Source organism: Podarcis tiliguerta (assembly GCF_965153285.1).
Source record: "Podarcis tiliguerta genome assembly, chromosome: 11".
In the NCBI taxonomy this organism is placed as follows: Eukaryota; Metazoa; Chordata; class Lepidosauria; order Squamata; family Lacertidae; genus Podarcis; species Podarcis tiliguerta.
The window spans coordinates 62,929,484-62,947,061 of record NC_139544.1 but is presented as its reverse complement, the minus strand read 5'-3'; the positions used below and the strand labels follow the sequence as shown (position 1 = coordinate 62,947,061).

Here is a 17,578-nt window from a genome sequence, read left to right as displayed (position 1 = left end):
GCAGCTCCGTCACAGCAAGCAACGTGGAAGGAGAGCAAAGCTGCATTTCTGTGCACAATTGTTAAGCTGGAAGGGACCCAAAGGGTCGTCTCACCCACACCTCTGCAATGCAGGGGGCTTAAGAGGTAACAGAGCAGCGCATGATCCCTGGAGGGAATGGCGGCACCCCCATCACCTGTTCTACTCCCTGTGCACCTTCATCTGCGTCTCCCAGGCACTTTCAAAACCAGAGAGGGAAAGAACAGTCAGTTTGCATTTCTTAGTACAGAAAGTACAGTGGTACCTCGGGTTACACACGCTTCAGGTTACACACTCCACTAAGCCAGAAATAGTACCTCAGGTTAAGAAATTTGCTTCAGGATTAGAACAGAAATCGTGCTCTGGCGGCGCGGCGGCAGTGGGAGGCCCCATTAGCTAAAGTGGTGCTTCAGGTTAAGAACAGTTTCAGGTTAAGAACGGACCTTCGGAATGAATTAAGTACTTAACCCGAGATACCACTGTATTGACCTGATGTGCAGAGATCTTTCCTATTCTGATTAATTGAAGAGGATTCTAGAAGGTTTCTATGTGAAAGAAACAGGAAGGTTTCTGTTGTTTGGGTTATATTTCTTCTGGGAAGCTGAGTACAGCTGGTTTAAACTGGTTTTGTTTCCTTTTTGTCATGGTCATACTGGCTATTATAGCCAAGCCAGGGGGAGCCTGGCTCTCACTCACTTTCTCTTTTCTTTGTTCCATATGCTGTAGTGCGAAGGTTTCGTCTTATTACAAGTTTGTAAGTTTCCTTTAAGTGCTGCAACTGGATTTTTATGGACTGTGCCAATCCTGAATGTTTTGGATTTGTGACCATTATGCTCATTTCCCTTCAGTATCAGTAAAAGCTCTGCTGGATGAAGTACAATTGCCTTTGGAAACTCTGCTACATGTTTAAGTTTTTCTCTGCTCCCCTTCATGGGCGACAAGGACCTGTAACCTTCCCTGCCGTGATGGCAGGAGTCTTTCGCCACCAGCAGCTTTTTCTTCCCAATGTCTCTGGAAAACCTCCAGCCAACTTCTCTTGCCTGTCCCCAAACCCAGCTTTGCTCCAAAGCAACCGAGAGCCTGAGCTCAACCACATTGCTTCTCTGTCTACACAAACTGATGCTCTGAGCATTCATGGTTCAAGGCAATTAAGTTTCCAGGACAGCATCCCAGTAATGACCCAGAGGAGGCATCTCATCCTGAGGCCTCCTTTGCAACAGAAAGGCAGTGGAAATGCTAAATCTGGATGTCTTGAAAGAGGCTGAAATAGCTAATCGGTTTCAGAATGGTCTGTTCCTGTCTGGCTTCTAAACAGGCGGAGAGGAGCTGACCATCTTCTGCTGGAGACAGGAGTCCTCTGCGTTGAATGTTTCCCCTTTCTGTCCAAGGAACAGCTCAGCCCCCCAGAGATCCAGGCACTCACCAAGAGAAAACCTCACCTCCTGAGCTTCTTTCCTGACTGCAAAGCAACAGGGAGGAGGCAGCATTGCAGAAGTCGGTCAGCGCTCCCACGGGAAGAGGTGGGCAAGCGGCGGCTCTCCAGTGTAGCCGGCAGGAATAGAACGAAGCCCACCCACCCACGTGGCTCCTGGAGAACTGCCTGTCAAGGTAAGAAAGGTTCTTCTGGCATCTTTGTGGCGACCTTCAACTCTCCCTCCAGACAGAAATCACTCTGTGAGGCTTCGCTTGTCTTCCTTTGGCTGTTACTCTCTAAAGCACCACATTATTTTAAATTGTGTTGTTTAAATAATAAAGCGGTTCAGCCTGAACTCAGAGATGCTCCAAAAGTGGTCCATCTATGCAAGAATCCGGCTTCTGATGGAAGATGCTAGCGCCTTAAATGGTCTTCAGCTTCCTCCGAAATTCATGACTTGCTCAGCAGGTGAGAACATCCAGTCTGCCAGGCAGTGTCTGCTGAATTTCCCCCTGGGTGTGGGGCTCCCACTGCCCCCCTCAAGCCTCCCATTCAGAAACACCAAAGGCACACTAAACACACTGCCTGTTTTTGCCACTGGTGCCAGAAATACAGATTTTGCTTTCTTTGTCACAGGACCAAGTCTCAAGGATCTTCTTTCTTTTTAAAGCTCAGTAGACTGACCCTTTAACCCTCAGGGTTGGGCCCTGCATCTTCTGGCCCACTGAAAGAAGCGTCAGTTTGCATTTCTTAGTGCAGAAAGTATTGATCTGATGTGCAGAGATCTTTCCTATTCTACTTAATTCAAGAGGGTTCTAGAAGCGTCTCTGCGTGAAAGAAACAGGAGGTTCATGGTGTTTGGGTTCTTCTTTCAGAGGTGCTGAGTGCAGCTGGCTTAAACTGGTCCTCTTATCTCTTTCAGTCAAGGTCATGTTGACTATAATAAGAGGCCAGAAGGAGCCTGGGCTTCACTTTCTCTTTTTGTCTCCCTTCCTTAGTGCTTAGAGTTATGGTTTAGACTTATTATAAACTATTTTAAGTTTAAGTTAAGTCTGCTGCAACTGGATTTATTATGGACAGGGCCAATCCTGAATGTACTGGATTTGTGACCATGATGCTCATTTGCCTTCCTTCAGTAGCAGTAAAGCTCTGCTGGGTGAAATATTAATTGCCTCTGCTCTATTTTTGGGGGGGAATCCTGCAACGTGTTTAAGTTTTCACTCTGCTAACTATATGTTGGAATCTGCTCTGGATCAATACTGAGTAGAATTTCATGACACGAAGGAAGCCTCTTGGCAGCTCTTGCATAGACAAGGCGCCTGGATGATGCCTGAAAGCCAACACTCTGACCTAGCAAGGAGCAATTGCCAAGAAACCGCCAGGAGGCAGGATTCTTCCCCACCCCCAGGAAGCTGGGGACAAGTGTCAAGGGAATGACTTGCCAGGCGACAGCAGACTTCTTCACACGGCACACAGGTAGCTCACAAAATTGCTGCCACCGGCTTTGGCAATGATCCCCAGCTGAGATGGCTTTAAAAGGGAGAACCAGGCACACGCATGGAGGAGTGAGGCTGTGGAGGGTTGCTAAGCTCCCTCAGGAGGTGGCAGGATGCTTCAAAGGTGCCGGGGAACGCAACGGCTGGGAGACAACGTGTTGGCCGCTGTGGGGATCAGGAAGCTGGACGAGATCCAGACGGGCCTTGGGTCAAATCCGGCAGACAACCCAAGGCCAGAAGCCAGTTGGTGCTGGGTGGCCCAGCAGTGAAGGGCTCTGGAATCACCCTCCATTTGGGGTTGTGATGGGAGGTGTCTCACCCTGGGGATGGAGACACTCTTTGGGAGGCTCTCCCCAGGCCCACCCCTTTTGCAACAAAGGCTGCTCTGTGAAGGTTCAAGGAACAGGCCCCGAGGCCTCTGGGGGAGCCTGAAGAGGGAACGGCGGGAGCCTGGCGGGCACCTTCAAGCGGGGAGTCCAGTAAGAGGGGCTGGAGGCAGGAGGTGCTGCTAAAAGGTCCTTTATTAAAGGTTACACGGATCGCTTCCTGCCACAGCGGCACATTAAACAGGGATTAAAAACCGCAACAGTAATAATTGTGGTGATCCAAAGAGCGGTTTTCTCTTACATCCATTGACAACAACTACACGGCGTCTAAAAGCAGGTCTGAGAAATACAAGGTCTGTTATTATACAGCTGTACAAGTGCCAAGAGAAAAAAAAATAGAAAAACAACCCCCCCAATATACAAATAGAATCCCCCCTCAACATGCGGCTCTTGGGTGTTTCTTTGAGGGCCACAGCACACGGAGGGCGGGGGCCAGGTCATCCACCTTGGCAGTCGGCAGCTTGGCTTCTTCCTGTACAGTTCCTAGTGCAAAGTTGTTTCCAGTGGGTGGGTGTGTTCACGATGGTTCACGATGGTTGCACCAGGAAAACCTCTCCCTCCCTGCACGGCCCAACAGCAACACTTGGGGGGGGGGGGAGAAAGAAGGGGGGGGGAGACTCCCAGGACAAGGACTTGGCGCAGAAACAGAAGAGGATGGAGAATAAGGCGGCCCTGAGAGAGAGGATGGTGCTCAGGTGGGCAAAGGGGGCATTTTTGGTCAGTGTTGTGCTTGTCTGGGGTGGGGGGTGGGGAGAGTGAAGCTCCTGCAGCCCCCTCCTGCTTCCACTTGCACCCAGGCTCAACCAGGCTCCGGGCAAAACACAGCTGACCTTGGCCTTTCCTGCCCACCCAAAACCAGCAAAGGCTTCCGGCTCACCAACAGGTTGGACTCCCCAGGAATCAGCCTGGAACATGCAGCTGCTCACCTTCCTCCTTGAACTCTCCTCTGCAGAACGTGGACCCCCCCCAGCCCCCCTCAGGCCAGGAGCGTCTGGCCCACCTTGGCTTCGTCTTCCTGCCCACGCAAGAGAATAGCGTTCTTGCTCCGCAGCGCCAACCCCAGAGGAGCAGTCATGATGGAGGCAGGCACCCCAAGTCCAAGACCTCCCCCCCGCCCCTCGCTCTGACGCTCTGCCTTCTGCTGAGGGTCCAGACAGGTCTCCTGCGGCCGGCAAAGGGGCCGACCGAGACGCGAGGCTCCTCCCCGGGTCCAAGAGAGCCGGCGGCTGCGCTTTCCGCACACGTTGGCATCGGTCACCCAAGAAGGGTGGAACCGCAGGAGGGCTCAGCTGCCTTCCTCCGTGGAGCGTGACTCCGACTTCAGCTTGACAAACTCCTTGGCCACTTCGTCGTTGGTCCTTTGCGAGAGGATCCTCAGGACCGTCAGCCCCGTGTCGTCCATGTGGACCCTCCGCCCCAGCGGGCACCAGCAGGCGCAGCTGCCCTTGTCGGCCACGTCCCGGAGCTGCATCACGGCGATGCCCAGCACACGGTCCTCGCGGGCAAAGCAGTAGTCCTTCACGCACACCTGCAGCTCGTAGGCGTCCGGCCCGTCCTCATTCCCCAGGATGCTGCAAGAGAGCGAGGGGAAGCCCCGTTAAAACTCTGGCAGGGAGACGGGTCCCGGGACCAGGAGCCCCCCACCCCCAGTGGAAAAAGCCCTTCGGGAAGTTGGCATCTTCTTCCTGATCTCCCAAGCCTTGATCCTGCCAGGACTTCTCTTGTTTCATATTCAGTTTTATTGCTTTGGTAAAGGCTAAGAAAAAAGGGACGCGGGTGGCGCTGGGGGTTAAACCACAAAGCCTAGGGCTTGCCAATCAGAAGTTTGCGGTTTGAATCCCCACAATGGGGTGAGCTCCCGTTACTTGGTCCCTGCTCTGGCGTTTCCGTTCGCTGCTCTGGTTCGCCAGAAGCGGCTTAGTCCTGCTGGCCACATGACCCGGAAGCTGTAAGCTGGCTCCCTCGGCCAATAAAGCGAGATGAGCGCCGCAACCCCAGAGTCGGCCACGACTGGACCTAATGGTCAGGGGTCCCTTTACCTTTAGCTTTAAAGGCTAAGAAACAATGCCAACAATATTGCCAAGGCCAGCCTACGCTTGCAGGGGGAGAGGCAAGGAGGCGAGGGAGATCAGGGCTGTGGGATTCGTGCAAGGCTCCCTCTGCGTGGCCTGATCCTGCATTCGCAGGCCGAGGGGCTGCTTGGCTGTCTCTTGACCCAGCTGGGGAGAGGACGGGACTTACAAGTGGAACGTCTCATTGTACTTTGGGGCCCAGTTGTTGCTCTTCGACTTGGTGGTGAATTTCCGCTTCTTGTCGCTCTGGTGCGGCCCAATCATGGTCACCTCCACGAAAGGGCGGAACATGCCCGAGGTCTGCCACTTCAGGTCGTTGGCTGCCACCACTGCGGGAGGAGAGAAAGAGGCTGGGGGAGAGGTCCAGCTCGGCCGCTCCAGAGAGGGCAAAGGGGGTCTGGACTCACCATACGCAACAAGCAGCAACCCGAGAGGCTGCCCAAGGCAGAAGCCCAGCCCCTCTTGCCCAACTCAAGGCACACACTCTCATTGGAGCTTCTTCCTCGGCCGCTGGCTGGCCTCCCACAGACGCATCTTCCCCACACCACTGTCCTGACCAGGGAAAAGCTCTTTCTGCCATGTGAAGAGCCCGTGGACCAGTGCAACTGGGCTGTGCAACTTGGGAGGCAGCTCAGCCTCTCCCCAAGGGCAGCTGGCCTCTCACTTGCAACGAAGCCCAACCGCCCATTGGCAGAGCAAGCTTCTGAGCCACGTCCACAAAAGGCTGCTCCAAAAGGGAGTCCCCGCCCTGGTCAGTGACAGTCCTTCAAGCCTCTGGGGGCGATTGTGGGGGGGGGGAGCAAGGCGGGCAGCCTGTTCTGCTCAAAGACTCACTCAGTGCCCGCCTGGGTGGCCAACTCTCCAGCACAGCGGCTGCGTTGATATCTCAGGGGTTCCCAAGAGACCAGGCCTGGCTGCCAGCCCATCAGAGGAGCGGGGGGGGGGGGTGTTTGGTTACCTTTCACCGTGACCTTGTGCTCCCCGGTGCCGGGGTGTGTGTACAAGTCGATCTGAATGGACACTTCGCCCACAGGGTCGTCCACTCCTGAGCCTGGGGGGCGGAGAAAGAGAAAGAGCGACACAGATGGCATTGGCATGTGCCTAGAGCTGGGGGGGGGGGCAACTGCATCCTGTTGCCCAAAGACTCCCACCCCACGCCTCTGCTCTCTTCCCCCAACGGAGAGCTCCCTCTTGCCTTTATGTTTTGCAGCCTAGTTCTCTGCTATCGTCTTTGGACTGGATCCCTGCTCTCTTTCCTCCAGCCCAAAGCACAGCCAGCCCAGCACTAGGCAGGGGGGCTGCCTCTTGCCCCACGGAGGGGCTGCTGTTCCACAATCAAGAGCCCCTGCTGGCTGCGGATCCACAGCCCCCCTGGAGGCTCTCCCTCCCGCTCCTCAGCAATGCTTCCCACCGCTGACGTGTGTGTGTGTATGTGTGTGTGTGTGTGTGTGTGTGTGTGTGTGTGTCTCAAGGCATTTTAGCACCAAAGGGGCCCAGTCAAGACAGTGGGTGGGCACTGCAAAAACAGGCAAAGGTGCTGGCTCAGAGCTGCCGCACACTCAACACTTTGGTTCCTGGAGACTGTCCTCTCAGACACACAACATGAAGCCAATGGCAGGGCCAGAAGGTGGTTTGGGGGGTGGGGGGTTGCCAGGTGGCTAAAACAGGCCCTCTGGGGTGGCAGTTGTGTCTCCGCAGAGCAGGCTTTCCAGTGCACATCCTTCACCTGGTGCTTTGGATCTGGTGCAGCATTTTAAAGGCTCCTGATGATTATGAAACTGAGTAAGGTGGGAGGAGGATGTGCGGAGAGCAGTGGAGAAGCCTCAGGATCAGAGAGAAGCTCCAACCCCACCCTGCCTTTCACGGCCCCCGCCTGCTCCTGGGAGCTTGAACCCATCTTAACCATACAGACTCTTCCAGATTTGCAGAAAGAGCTGCGGCCGAAAGCCAGGCCCTCATCTGACTGTCCACAAGAGTGTCGCAAGAAGCGCACTGTTCGCCTGGGGTCCAGCATTGAGCACCATCTCAGGCGGCTACTCCACAGTGCACTCGGTGCATGCTCAGAGGAGCCTTCTACCTTGCAAAGTGTGAAGCACCCTATTTCTCTCGCCACGACGGCTGTTCGAACATCCAGAGCTGCAGACTTCTGCCATCAGGCTGACGAAACTCCCCAGGGACAGCAACCTCCCCCCACCCCGAGGGAGCCTGCAAGGCGCACGCCACAAGATGCTACGAGGCGAGTGATCCAGGAGGGGAGGAAAGGCCTGGGGGTGCTAGAAGGGGGCAGAGAAAGGCCAAGGGGGTGTGTGGGTGGGGGGCTCCAAAGCACAGCAGGTTTGCAGCCATCCAATGTTGTTATGGCAACATTGGCCTGGAACATACCCTTATCAGGACGGACATCCTCATTAGCCGTAAACCTAATCCCTTTCCCACCATGCACTGGGGCAAGCAGCAGGCAGGACGGAGAGAGAGAAGAGTTTGGTTACCACCTGGCCGAGATCACGATGCAGAAACCCACTGGGGCGGAGAAGGCAGGGCTGGCCGTGGGAATGGCTCAGAGGGGAGCCCCTCTCCATGGGAGGCTGAGCATCAAGGGGGGCCCTGGAGCCCTAAAACGGGCTGCCTTCGGGGCCCAAGTTGGAGAAGGAGGAAGTCTCCTTGCTCTGGCTGCAGAGGAGGGAAAGCTGGACCCTGGCCTTGCTCCGTCCGGCCAGGAGTCTTCTGGATGAGATGAAGCTCACTTGTTGATCGCTCACTTCTCAGACCCCGAGCAAAGCAGAGCCCCCCAGCTGGGACTCCCAGGCAAGCCCTGGGGGGCTGGTGCAGGGGCTCAGGAAGGGGTGGGTGGGGGGGTGAAGCCCACCCCAGGTGTCATCCCTGAGGGGGTGACAAAATGGCACACTGCGAGGGGCGGCACTTACTGTGGGGCCTGGCCTGCAGTGCGCCCGAGCCACACGTCTCTCCCAGGAGTGATGCGGTGCTGGGGCCCTGTGCTGCCCGAAACGGCAGCGTGGGGCTTGCACCCACCAGGCGGACTCTGTGGGCAGCTCAATTGCCACGCTGCCCCCGTGCACAGATTGGCCCATGGCTCTGGGTGCTGGAGCAGCTAGCTACACCCCTGGGCTGGTGACCTGTTCCACTTTGGGCCAGGCCAGGCTGCCTCTCTCACCCTTCCACTCAGCCTCGAGTCAAAGCAGCAGCAGCAGCCTCTCCCCTCGGCCTCCAGGCGGGAGCCAGAGGCAGAGGCAACTGCAGAGCTGAGCTGAAGGAGGCCAGGCATGCGCTTTAGGAGACTGGGAGCATCAAAGGACCCCTGGTGCAGGGGTGGCTCAAGGCACCTTTCTTACCCCCATCAGAGGCACCACATGCTCCACAGGGGTCCATCTCTCCCTCACACTTTGGAGTGAGGGGCCCCTCTTGGACACTTTGCTGCTTCTTTGGCGTTTCCAGGAAGAAAGGGCTCTTGGGTGCTTGTGCACTCGGGCCGACCCCAGACAAGAAGCGTGCAAGGGCCTGGGAATCAGCTCCGGGGGCCACACGGCTGGCTCTGCCGGGACGGAGCAGCAGGCAGGGACCACCCAAAACTACCCCCTGGGGCATCAACAGGGAAGACAACGTGGGCATGCGTTCTCTCTCTGCTTTTCCAGGGTTCAGCTGAGCTCACTCCCCGGACTGTCCCCAGAACATGGCTGCGCACGACCTGCTCTGGTGAGCACATGCCCTTTTGAGGAAGGGCGCAAAGAGGCAACTCACAGAGGCCCCCCCAGCCCTGCCCCATGGTGCCTCCGCTGCCTCTCCCCCCGCCTGAATGAGTCTCGCACTCACGCAGCACCCTCACCTTGTGCCGTCTGCGTCTGCACGAAGGTCTTGATGAGAGTGTCCGTGGTTTGCGTGTAGAGGGACAGCGCATAGCGCAGAGACTGCAGGTCTGAGCTCTTCTCCAGAAAGGTCTTCTTCAGGCCGCTTCCCCCAGCGTGGAAATATTGCTGTGGGAAAGAGGCAGTGGGGGGGTGGGTGATGGCTGGGGGCTCGGGGGGGGGGTCCCCTGTAGTCCCAGAACACTCTAAGGGACCCACCAGGCATCATCACAAGCAGCTCACAACATGGATTTAGGAGCATGACTTAACGACATCTTTGGTGTACAGAAAGCAGTTTTGTTGGGTGATGTTACATCAGAGGGGATGAGTTGAATAACGTTTATATATAGCTGTTCCTTGTTCTCTTAACTCCCCCCTCTTTTCTCCTCCCTTTGTCTCTCTTTCCTTATTTCCTCTCTCTCTTCCCTTCTCCCTTCTCTTGAGCTCTCTCTCTCTATTTGTTTTTGTCTTTCTTCTCTTTAGGGTTTGAGTCTTTACTTAGATTAACATTTTGGTTTTGATAATAAAGAAAGAAATTGGATAATAATCTTCCCTTGGGAGCTGCCCGGAGTGGCTGGGGAAGCCCAGCAAGATGGGTGGGGTATGTATAAATAAATAAATAAAAATATTTCCCAAATTCTAATAAGAAAATACTAAAAAACAAACACGCAACTGGCGGCTGGAATCCCAGTTTCCCCCTTTCCTGACAGGGAGGCTGCCTGAATTAAACAGGCCCTTCCAAGCCCTTCAACGCTGCAGACATTTTCTCCTGCAGTCCTTGTGGGATTTACAAGGAAGGAGCCTCACTGCCTCTTCTCTCTGCCTCTGGACGAGGCCCTTCTCACCAAAAACTAGACTCCTTCCTCCCCTTTTGGCCCATACATGTCAGAGGCAGAAGGATTAATTGCAGTTTCTGGATTAATTGCAGTTTCCGGGTCACCTTCAAAGGTAGCCCCACGTAGAGCGCATGGCAGTAGTCCAAGCGGGAGATAACCAGAGCACGCACTACTCTGGCCAGACAGTTCACGGGAGGGAGGGTCTCAGCCTGTGTACCAGATGGAGCTGAGAGACAGCTGCCTTGGACACAGAATTTACTTACCGAACCTAGTCTCAGGCTGTTTTGGGACACATCTGAACTCACTGAACTTTATACCTTCTGCTGCTGCCCTTTTTAATAGGTACAATGTCTTACCCGGGAACCTGATTTAGACCCACCCTCTGCCCCTGAGAGTCTGGCGCTGGCCAACATCCCCACCCCCTGGGTGGGTGAGCAACAACTGCTGTGCTTCCTGCTCTCCCTGGAATTCACAGAATCACAGAACTGCAGAGCTGGGAGGGTCCCAGGGGTCATCTAGACCAACCCCCTGAAATGCAGGAATCACCATTGTTTGTGTTTCAGAAACTGAGGCGGGGGGGGGGGGGGTTGTCACTAACCTTAATGGTGTCTAGAGCCAGTTCCAGCACCGCACACTGCTTTGGGGTGAGACTCCGCGTTTCCTCCTTGACCATGTGATCCTGAAACAGTAGATGGCAAGATTAGGGCTGTTTCAGGGGGTGGGGAGTCCTTAAATGGTAAGGAGCCAAGAGGGAAGGCAAGCGTAGGGGTGGGTCAGGGATCCAGCGGCAGGGGACCTTTGCTGTGAGAAGCCTATGAAGAGACACGCGGCAGGAAGACAAGCTGAGCAGAGGGAGTGGGAATGCGGCCACAGGCCTGTCTCTGGAGATCTATGCAAGCTCACATGGGAGAGAAGATGGAGGGGACAACACACACACCAGCTGCAAGAAAGGAAGCACAGCACAAAGGTCTCCTGCAAGGGATCCCGGGGCCATCCAGTCCAACCCCCTGCAACACAGGAAACTTTTGCCCAAGGTGGGGTTCGAACCCACAGCCCTGAGATTGAGAGTCTCATGCTTGGCCAACTGAGCTATCCCAGCCGAGAGTCCCAGCCCTTGCCCATTCGGAGCCCCTCTCTCTCATCCGGCCGTTGGGAAGGGCCCCCCACTGTGGCATGAGGGCTTCATTCTTCCAGGGATGGTGGGTGGACAGGCGGTGTGACGGCCTGCGGTCAAGCTTCATGCGCTGAGAGCCAAGGCAAAACCCAGCGTGCGCCTGGGCAGGAACTCAGGCACTGGCCATGGTTACGACAACGGTGACAAGACGCACAAGGGGACACAAGGGCATTCTGCGGGATGCACAAGCAAGACAGCAACAGTCACAGGCAGGGCAGGCGGGGGGCGGAGGGCCATGCACTAGCGGTTACCCCCCCCCATACCTTCAGCTTCGACAAGTGTCCCAGTTCTTTAGCGGCGCTGAAAATCAGCGGGGTCCCCTGCGGGCGTGACGAGCGAGAGAGGAAAGACAAGACAGGAGGGGCAGAAGGTTACACCCCAGATTCTGAGCAGGCCGAGGCAGCCAGCGGGACCCTGGCCCAGGCAGGAGACCCTCTTGCAAGCACCTGCTTTGGTGCCCACTAGGGCTGCTTCAGGGGGAAAACAAGGCGGGCAGCCTTCTTGGGTCACACCAGTACAGTAGGGAAGAGGATCGGGAGGCCTCAAAGGCTTTGCGGAACATGCTGGCTTGTCAACGGAAGGAGAGGCGCTTGTGGGGGGAAGCCCCACTCATCTCGGCTTAGCTGTCACATGGCCATCTGGCAATCTCCAGGATACGCAGAGTGGATGCAGCCAGCTTAGAGACAGGGCCACTTTCCTAGCTAGGTAACCTCCCAGGAAGGGGCTGGGCCAGAGGTCAACGAGTGCAAGTATTATCGCTGTACTGAAGGGCAGCTCTACACACACAACCTTCTCTGCCCTCCATCTGGGAAACCCAGAGGCATAATCAGGGTTCAAAGACAGGCAGAAACGTCCAAGGCAGGTCCGAAGAAATGCTGGTAAGAGTCCAGGAAGAAGGCAGAGTCTCCAAAGTCTGTTTCAGGGGCCTAATTCAGTTTATTTTACCTTGGTGGGCCCTCACGCATGTTCACCTCACCAAATCTGGCCCTCTTTTAAAACGTTTGGACACCCCTGCTAGAGGGTCCTCACCCCTGGCTGAGAGGCTATCTGCCTACTCCTCCTTCCACTAAAGCCCCTCACTCCTAAGGAGGTCCCAGGGCTCAGCTGGAAGGATGGGATACAAGGCTGGTATGGCCAGACTTCGGGGGTATTTTCTGCACAAAGGTTCCAGAAGAAAACAAAAGAGAGAGGAAAACTTCACTTCCAGGCCAGTAGAGGCTGCCCTGGTCTGCTCCCCACCCCCCCCTCGGCTCCAAAGCCCTTGCCACTAGCCAGCCTTGGGGACGTTGTGCTGGCTTGGTCATGGTGGCCCCTGGAGGTCCCTGGGGAGCAAGGCTCTTCCTCCAGAACCAAGGGGAGACCCAAGCAAAGAACCCTCCTTTCCACACCCGTCTGCTGCGCTCGAGGGGAAAGGGCCAGTCGACAGAACTCTGCTTTAGTGTTTCCAGGCCCCTTTGTGCCACAAACCCCTCCCTCCCTCCCCGCACCCTGTGGCAGGTGCGTATGAGGGAACATGCACCCTCCAGCCTCAGCCTAGCATCAAACTGGGAATAGCAAAGAGCCAGCTGGGAACAGCAAACTCTTGCAGAATGGGAAATATCTCGCCTGGCAGAGGAGCCAGGGAACCCTTGTGTGGAACCAAACCGGTGACCATGTTCCGGAAGGCCTGCAAGCACCACCTTGGTAGTCAGGATAACCCTGGGGCTGGTTGTCATTTGCTGCCAGAAGGAGCTCACGTATGTTCAGCTGCTTCGAAGTTTGGAAGCCTGAGTTTTGGTTCTGCTGGTGGGGAGAAACGAGGCTTCTTGGTGATGGCCCTAGAGATGGAGGAGAGCTGAGAAGGGGCCTCCAAGCAAGTTAACCGGGCTCCTGGGGCCAGATTGCATGGTTTGCTTTTGTATAAGACGTGATGCCTAAATGCTTTCCCGGGTGCCGACAAGTCGTGGTGACCGCTTGCCTCTTCAGGGTCCACGCTGAGTCTGGCTCTGCAGTCGGTGTTGTACATTGGCCTGTTCTTCTAATAAAGAGCTAGAACAGATCCCTCTGGTGTTTTTGACCTCCTCTGGTATCCCTGCACCAAACCACTTGTGCAGGCCCTCCTCCTTTGGGCCTGTGGATCAGGGCAACCACCTCCACCCTTGGCCACCACTGCTGACTGCAGACCTTGAGGGACGGCTCAGCTTTTCTTCCCGCCGTGGCAAACGCACCACAGAAAGACCCGTGTGCCTTCCATTCACCCCCAGGCCAGTTGGGCTTCGCAGGGCACAAGACTGCACCAGGCTCTAGGGAGCCAGCAGCCAGCTGGCAGCCACGGCCCCTGACCCAGAGTCTGATGGGCTTCTGGCCTCCAGGCATGGAGACATCCCTCCGTTTCCACAGCACCAGAGTCGATTGTCTGAGCCTTCTCCTGACGACTGCAGCTGCCTGCCTCTTCTGCCTCGGGTCTCCTGGCTGCTCCTGGGACTGTGCCAAGAAGCCCCAGGCCCACCCAAGCCAGGCTCCCCTGCTCTCCAGGGGGAGCAAGTCTCTGGCCAGACTGCAGCACCTTTCCCTTATCATGGAAGCTTTCCCTGCAGGCACAGCGTGGACACAGGGCTGCTGAAAACGGGCTTTGCAAAATGTTCCTGTTTGTTCCTGTTAATGGCTGCTACAAGGCTGGGCGAAAACTGCCCTCCCCACGGCAGATTTCAAAGGATGGGGCACAAAGAAAGGTCTCTTGGCTGCCCCATGCAACTCTCCAGCCCCTGCACCAGTGGGGGGGGGGGGGGCTTTCCTTGGCACTGCACTCAAGAAGGCAATGGGTGGCTCCTTGAAGGAACACCATGTGGGACTTGCTGCCATTGCCCACGGCAATTGGGACCCGTTTCTCTCTGGGTCCATTCTGTTTCACGGAGTGGGGGGGGGGGGCGGGCTTTGTGCAGAGAAGAGGCTGGTGGGCCACTTTCCTCCCCCTCCTGGGAGCTTCAAAGGGTTTCTGCAGCCAATTCCCCCCCACTTAACCCGCCTCCCCTCCCGCTTCGTCTTGCTTCCTTCTTTCTTTCTGAAAAGGCTGGTTGCTGCCTGCCACTTGGCTTGCCCCGCAGACAGCCTGACCCAGCCATTTTCACAGCTCCGCTTAAACCTCTTCACCGCGGGGCCTGCGAGGAGCGCACAAAGGCAGGCAGGGCTTCTCCTTCTGTTTCGGCAACCCACACAAGCCCACGCAGCAGCAGCAGCAGGAGCGCTGATCGCTCGCAGCCTTAAAGGAAGCCCAGCCTCCAAGCTGGCTCACCGGCTCTACTGCTGCCCCTCTGCATGGGCAGAAGCAGACTCAGGGCAGCCCAGGTGGAAACAGGGGGAAGGAAGGTCCCACCTCCCTGGCTGTGCCTGAACATGGCTCCTTCTGGAGCCCCCTCTCCTCATGCTCAGACCTGCTCCTTCCTTCCCATCTGGTCCAAATGCCCCTGGGCTGGTTCAGACCCCTTCCTTCCCCCCCAGCCCTTCAGCTCTTTGCTTACACTTAAAAATGTTCTCTGTTCACCTGGGGGCTGTTGGGGGGGTGAAGGAAGGGGACAACTGCAAAGACCATCGAGAGCAGCCAAGACTGGCAAAAGGCAAGAGATGCAGCGTTACCTAGTGGTTAGAGTCAGACCAGGACCTGAGAGAGATCAGGGCTCAACCCCCCACTTGGCCAGGAGGCTCTTTGAGTTGTGACTTGGGCAGTTGCTGCCTCTTCGCTTGACCTCCTTGGGGCGAAAGGAGCAGGGGAAGAGGATTACCGTGTTGTCCGAAAGGGGAGGCAGCACGATGATCTTCTCCAGGGTGTTCATGACCACCCGCCAGAGATCCTTCAGCACCCGCTTCAGCACCGTCTTCTCACAGACGTCCGCAAAGAGCGTCAAGCTGCAGGGGGAAAGAAAGAGGGCTCAAGCAAACGGACCTCAGAAGGACAAACGGATCCCTGACTTTTCCCCGGCTTTGTCCAGGCGGCCACAACTGCCTGGCCAGAACCAAAGGTCCATCCAGCCTGTGTCTGGTCTTCTCCAGCCAACTGCCTTGGCTGGACGCAACCGGTCGCTGGGCAGCTGTGGCCATGCCTTGAGGTCTCGCCAGGCCAACTGCTACTGCTGCTTCCAGCTCTTAGGGAAGCTTTTGCAATTCACTCTGGGCTGCTTGAAAAGTCCTTTGGCCTCAGCTGGGACTGGCAGAGAAACCAAGAAAGGGTGGGGCATTCTTCCGCAGAAGCAGCCCCCTCCATTTCCCAGCCCTGGGCTCAAGCTGAGGATGCCAAGAGGCCTGCGCAAACCCTCTAAATCTGGTGCGGATCCGCCTGGTGCCCTTACTTTCCATCCAGGAAGTCCATCAAGGGCCTGAGGACGTTGTCTGCGTCTTGGGCCACCACATTCGGAGGGGCGTTCCCTGGCCCTTTCACCTGGCAGAGGATATCCGACATCTGCTTGACGCAATCGTCGATCCGTGCCTGGAAACTAGAGGCGAGAAGGGACAAGATCACTCTGGGCACCTCCCTCCCTGCTTGTGGGCAAAGTCTGTGATGCCACCTGCTTGTGGGCAAAGTCTGCCTGTGCACAAAGGAAAACAGGGCAAGTCCTCAAAGCACAGCGCTCAGCAGCCCCCTAACATGAGCCTGGACCGCCCCACCTCAGGCAGCTCACGGGTCGGGGGATTTATGCTCCCAGAAATTCAAGCTCTCCCCTCTTCCCCCCTTGCACTTCTCAGGAGGAGGGACGTAGGAAGATACGTGGTTATCCTTGAAAGGAAGCCAGGCCAGGATGCTTCTAACTCTCCTTCCCACTGTGCTGGCAGAGCAAGGGAATGCGGGAGAAGCAGCGGAGGCGGAAAAGGAAAGTCCCCAGAGTTTAAAATGCCTCCCATATTTGGGCATTCACTACTAGAAGGAAATAGTTCAGGACCTAAGAGATGGGCTTGTGTGTCCCAAATCCAAGCAAGGGATTTACCCTACCCTTAAAATTTTTGGCTGGGCCCCTAGAACTTGTGATCAGTTTTGATTCTGTATTCCAGAGGAGGAGCCCGACTTTGCCTTGTCAATATTGAGGAAAGCACAAGGAATGCCCTTATCTCCCAGCCCTCACTAAGCGCTTGTGTGCTGATAGCAGAGCTGCACTGAGAGAGAAGAGAGAGAGAGAGAGAGAGAGAGAGCGCACTTTCTCTCCCTTAATGCAGCTGCCGCTTGCTAAAGCCGCCATATCGCCCTCTGAATGTTAAGAGAGAAATTGCACTCGATCAATGAGCTGGCAAGCAAAATCTGGCACGATAGGATCCCAAGAATATGAACTCGCGGCGGATTTCACAGTTCAGAGACTATTTCACTCTGAGCCAGGCGAGAAGTGCGTAAACGTTTCTCGGTTCTTTGGTTGCTTTCGTGCGTGAGGATTTGAGGATTAACAAAAGGGAAAGGAGCAAACTCCAGGCCTCTTTTTCCATCTCGTGAAGCAGACCCAGAAGGAAGGCCACCCCCCTCCGCAACCCCTGGGCTGCTGGCACCCACCTGTTGCCAAACACAGCACTCAGCTCATCCAGCACGTTGTTCAGCTTCACCTGCAGCTCCTTGAGAGAGTCGCTGGCTTCTGGATCCAGCTGTGGGCAGGAGGAAGGAAGGGAAGTGAGAAGCGTCAAGAGCATTTGTGCCCACTGCCTCCATTCGGACACAGAGTTCTAGATCAACGGCCGGTTGGATAGGAGGGTGCGTCTGTCTGTCGGTACTACGCTGGCGCTAGGAACTAGGAGCAAGCAATTCTGCAGCAGCACCTGGTGGCTCCAAAAGTTCCCCCGCTTCTAGCAACATCTGACTGGCATCAGAAAGCCCTGCCAGGCGAAGGACGCAGCAAGCGGAAGACCGTCCGCGCGGCCACATCTCTCTGCCCCCCAGCAACTGCGGAGTTGAGGACAGTCCAGACCTGCCGAGCCAAGCCAGCAAGACTCTCTTGGCGCCAACCTGTGTGGCAAACCCAAGACTTAGGTCCCGACTCAGGACTACGCGCATTCACGGGAAAATCAAGAGGCAACAGAAAGGCGAAGGCACCTCCAGATCCAAGGCAGCAGAGGGGAGACGCTGCCTCGCTCTGCTCCCTTCCATGCTGCAAACACACTAAAATCCACTCAGCCATCCTGCCAGAGCCTTTGGCAAGGGAAATTCCTTAGCTACCTGTAGGCATTGCTGGGTTCTAGGCTCTGGGCCAACGACTGCCATTAAAAACAAGCACCTTTAAGCTGGTCTGGAGTGCCTCTCTCAACAGGTGTGCTGTCAGTTCTTTCCCAGGGATTATCATTTTAAGTACACTTGTTCTGCCTTTCCATTATATTCCAG

General features: G+C 56.0%; 1 protein-coding gene and 1 long non-coding RNA gene across 10 annotated transcripts in view; one reads left to right on the top strand and one right to left on the bottom strand.

Annotated features, from left to right (window-relative positions):
• Positions 1-15,838, top strand: part of LOC310659616 — a 169,785-nt gene extending 153,947 nt beyond the window's left edge. Inside the window, exon 3 of the long non-coding RNA XR_014502867.1 lies at positions 15,825-15,838. This is a non-coding gene — a long non-coding RNA (uncharacterized lncRNA). The remainder of the gene's footprint in view (positions 1-15,824) is intronic.
• Positions 3,432-17,578, bottom strand: part of UNC13B (unc-13 homolog B) — a 154,343-nt gene continuing 140,196 nt past the window's right edge. For 6 of the 9 annotated variants that reach the window (XM_083402609.1, XM_083402606.1, XM_083402607.1 and 3 more), the window contains 9 exons: positions 16,760-16,848; positions 15,576-15,719; positions 15,012-15,135; positions 11,517-11,573; positions 10,678-10,758; positions 9,225-9,372; positions 6,345-6,437; positions 5,556-5,715; positions 3,432-4,885 (listed from right to left, as the gene is read on the bottom strand). In XM_083402609.1, the coding sequence (XP_083258735.1) occupies positions 4,600-4,885; positions 5,556-5,715; positions 6,345-6,437; positions 9,225-9,372; positions 10,678-10,758; positions 11,517-11,573; positions 15,012-15,135; positions 15,576-15,719; positions 16,760-16,848 (1,182 nt within the window). In that variant the 3' untranslated portion in view covers positions 3,432-4,599. The remainder of the gene's footprint in view (positions 4,886-5,555; positions 5,716-6,344; positions 6,438-9,224; positions 9,373-10,677; positions 10,759-11,516; positions 11,574-15,011; positions 15,136-15,575; positions 15,720-16,759; positions 16,849-17,578) is intronic. The other 3 variants (XM_083402610.1, XM_083402605.1, XM_083402603.1) reach the window with 1 other exon arrangement.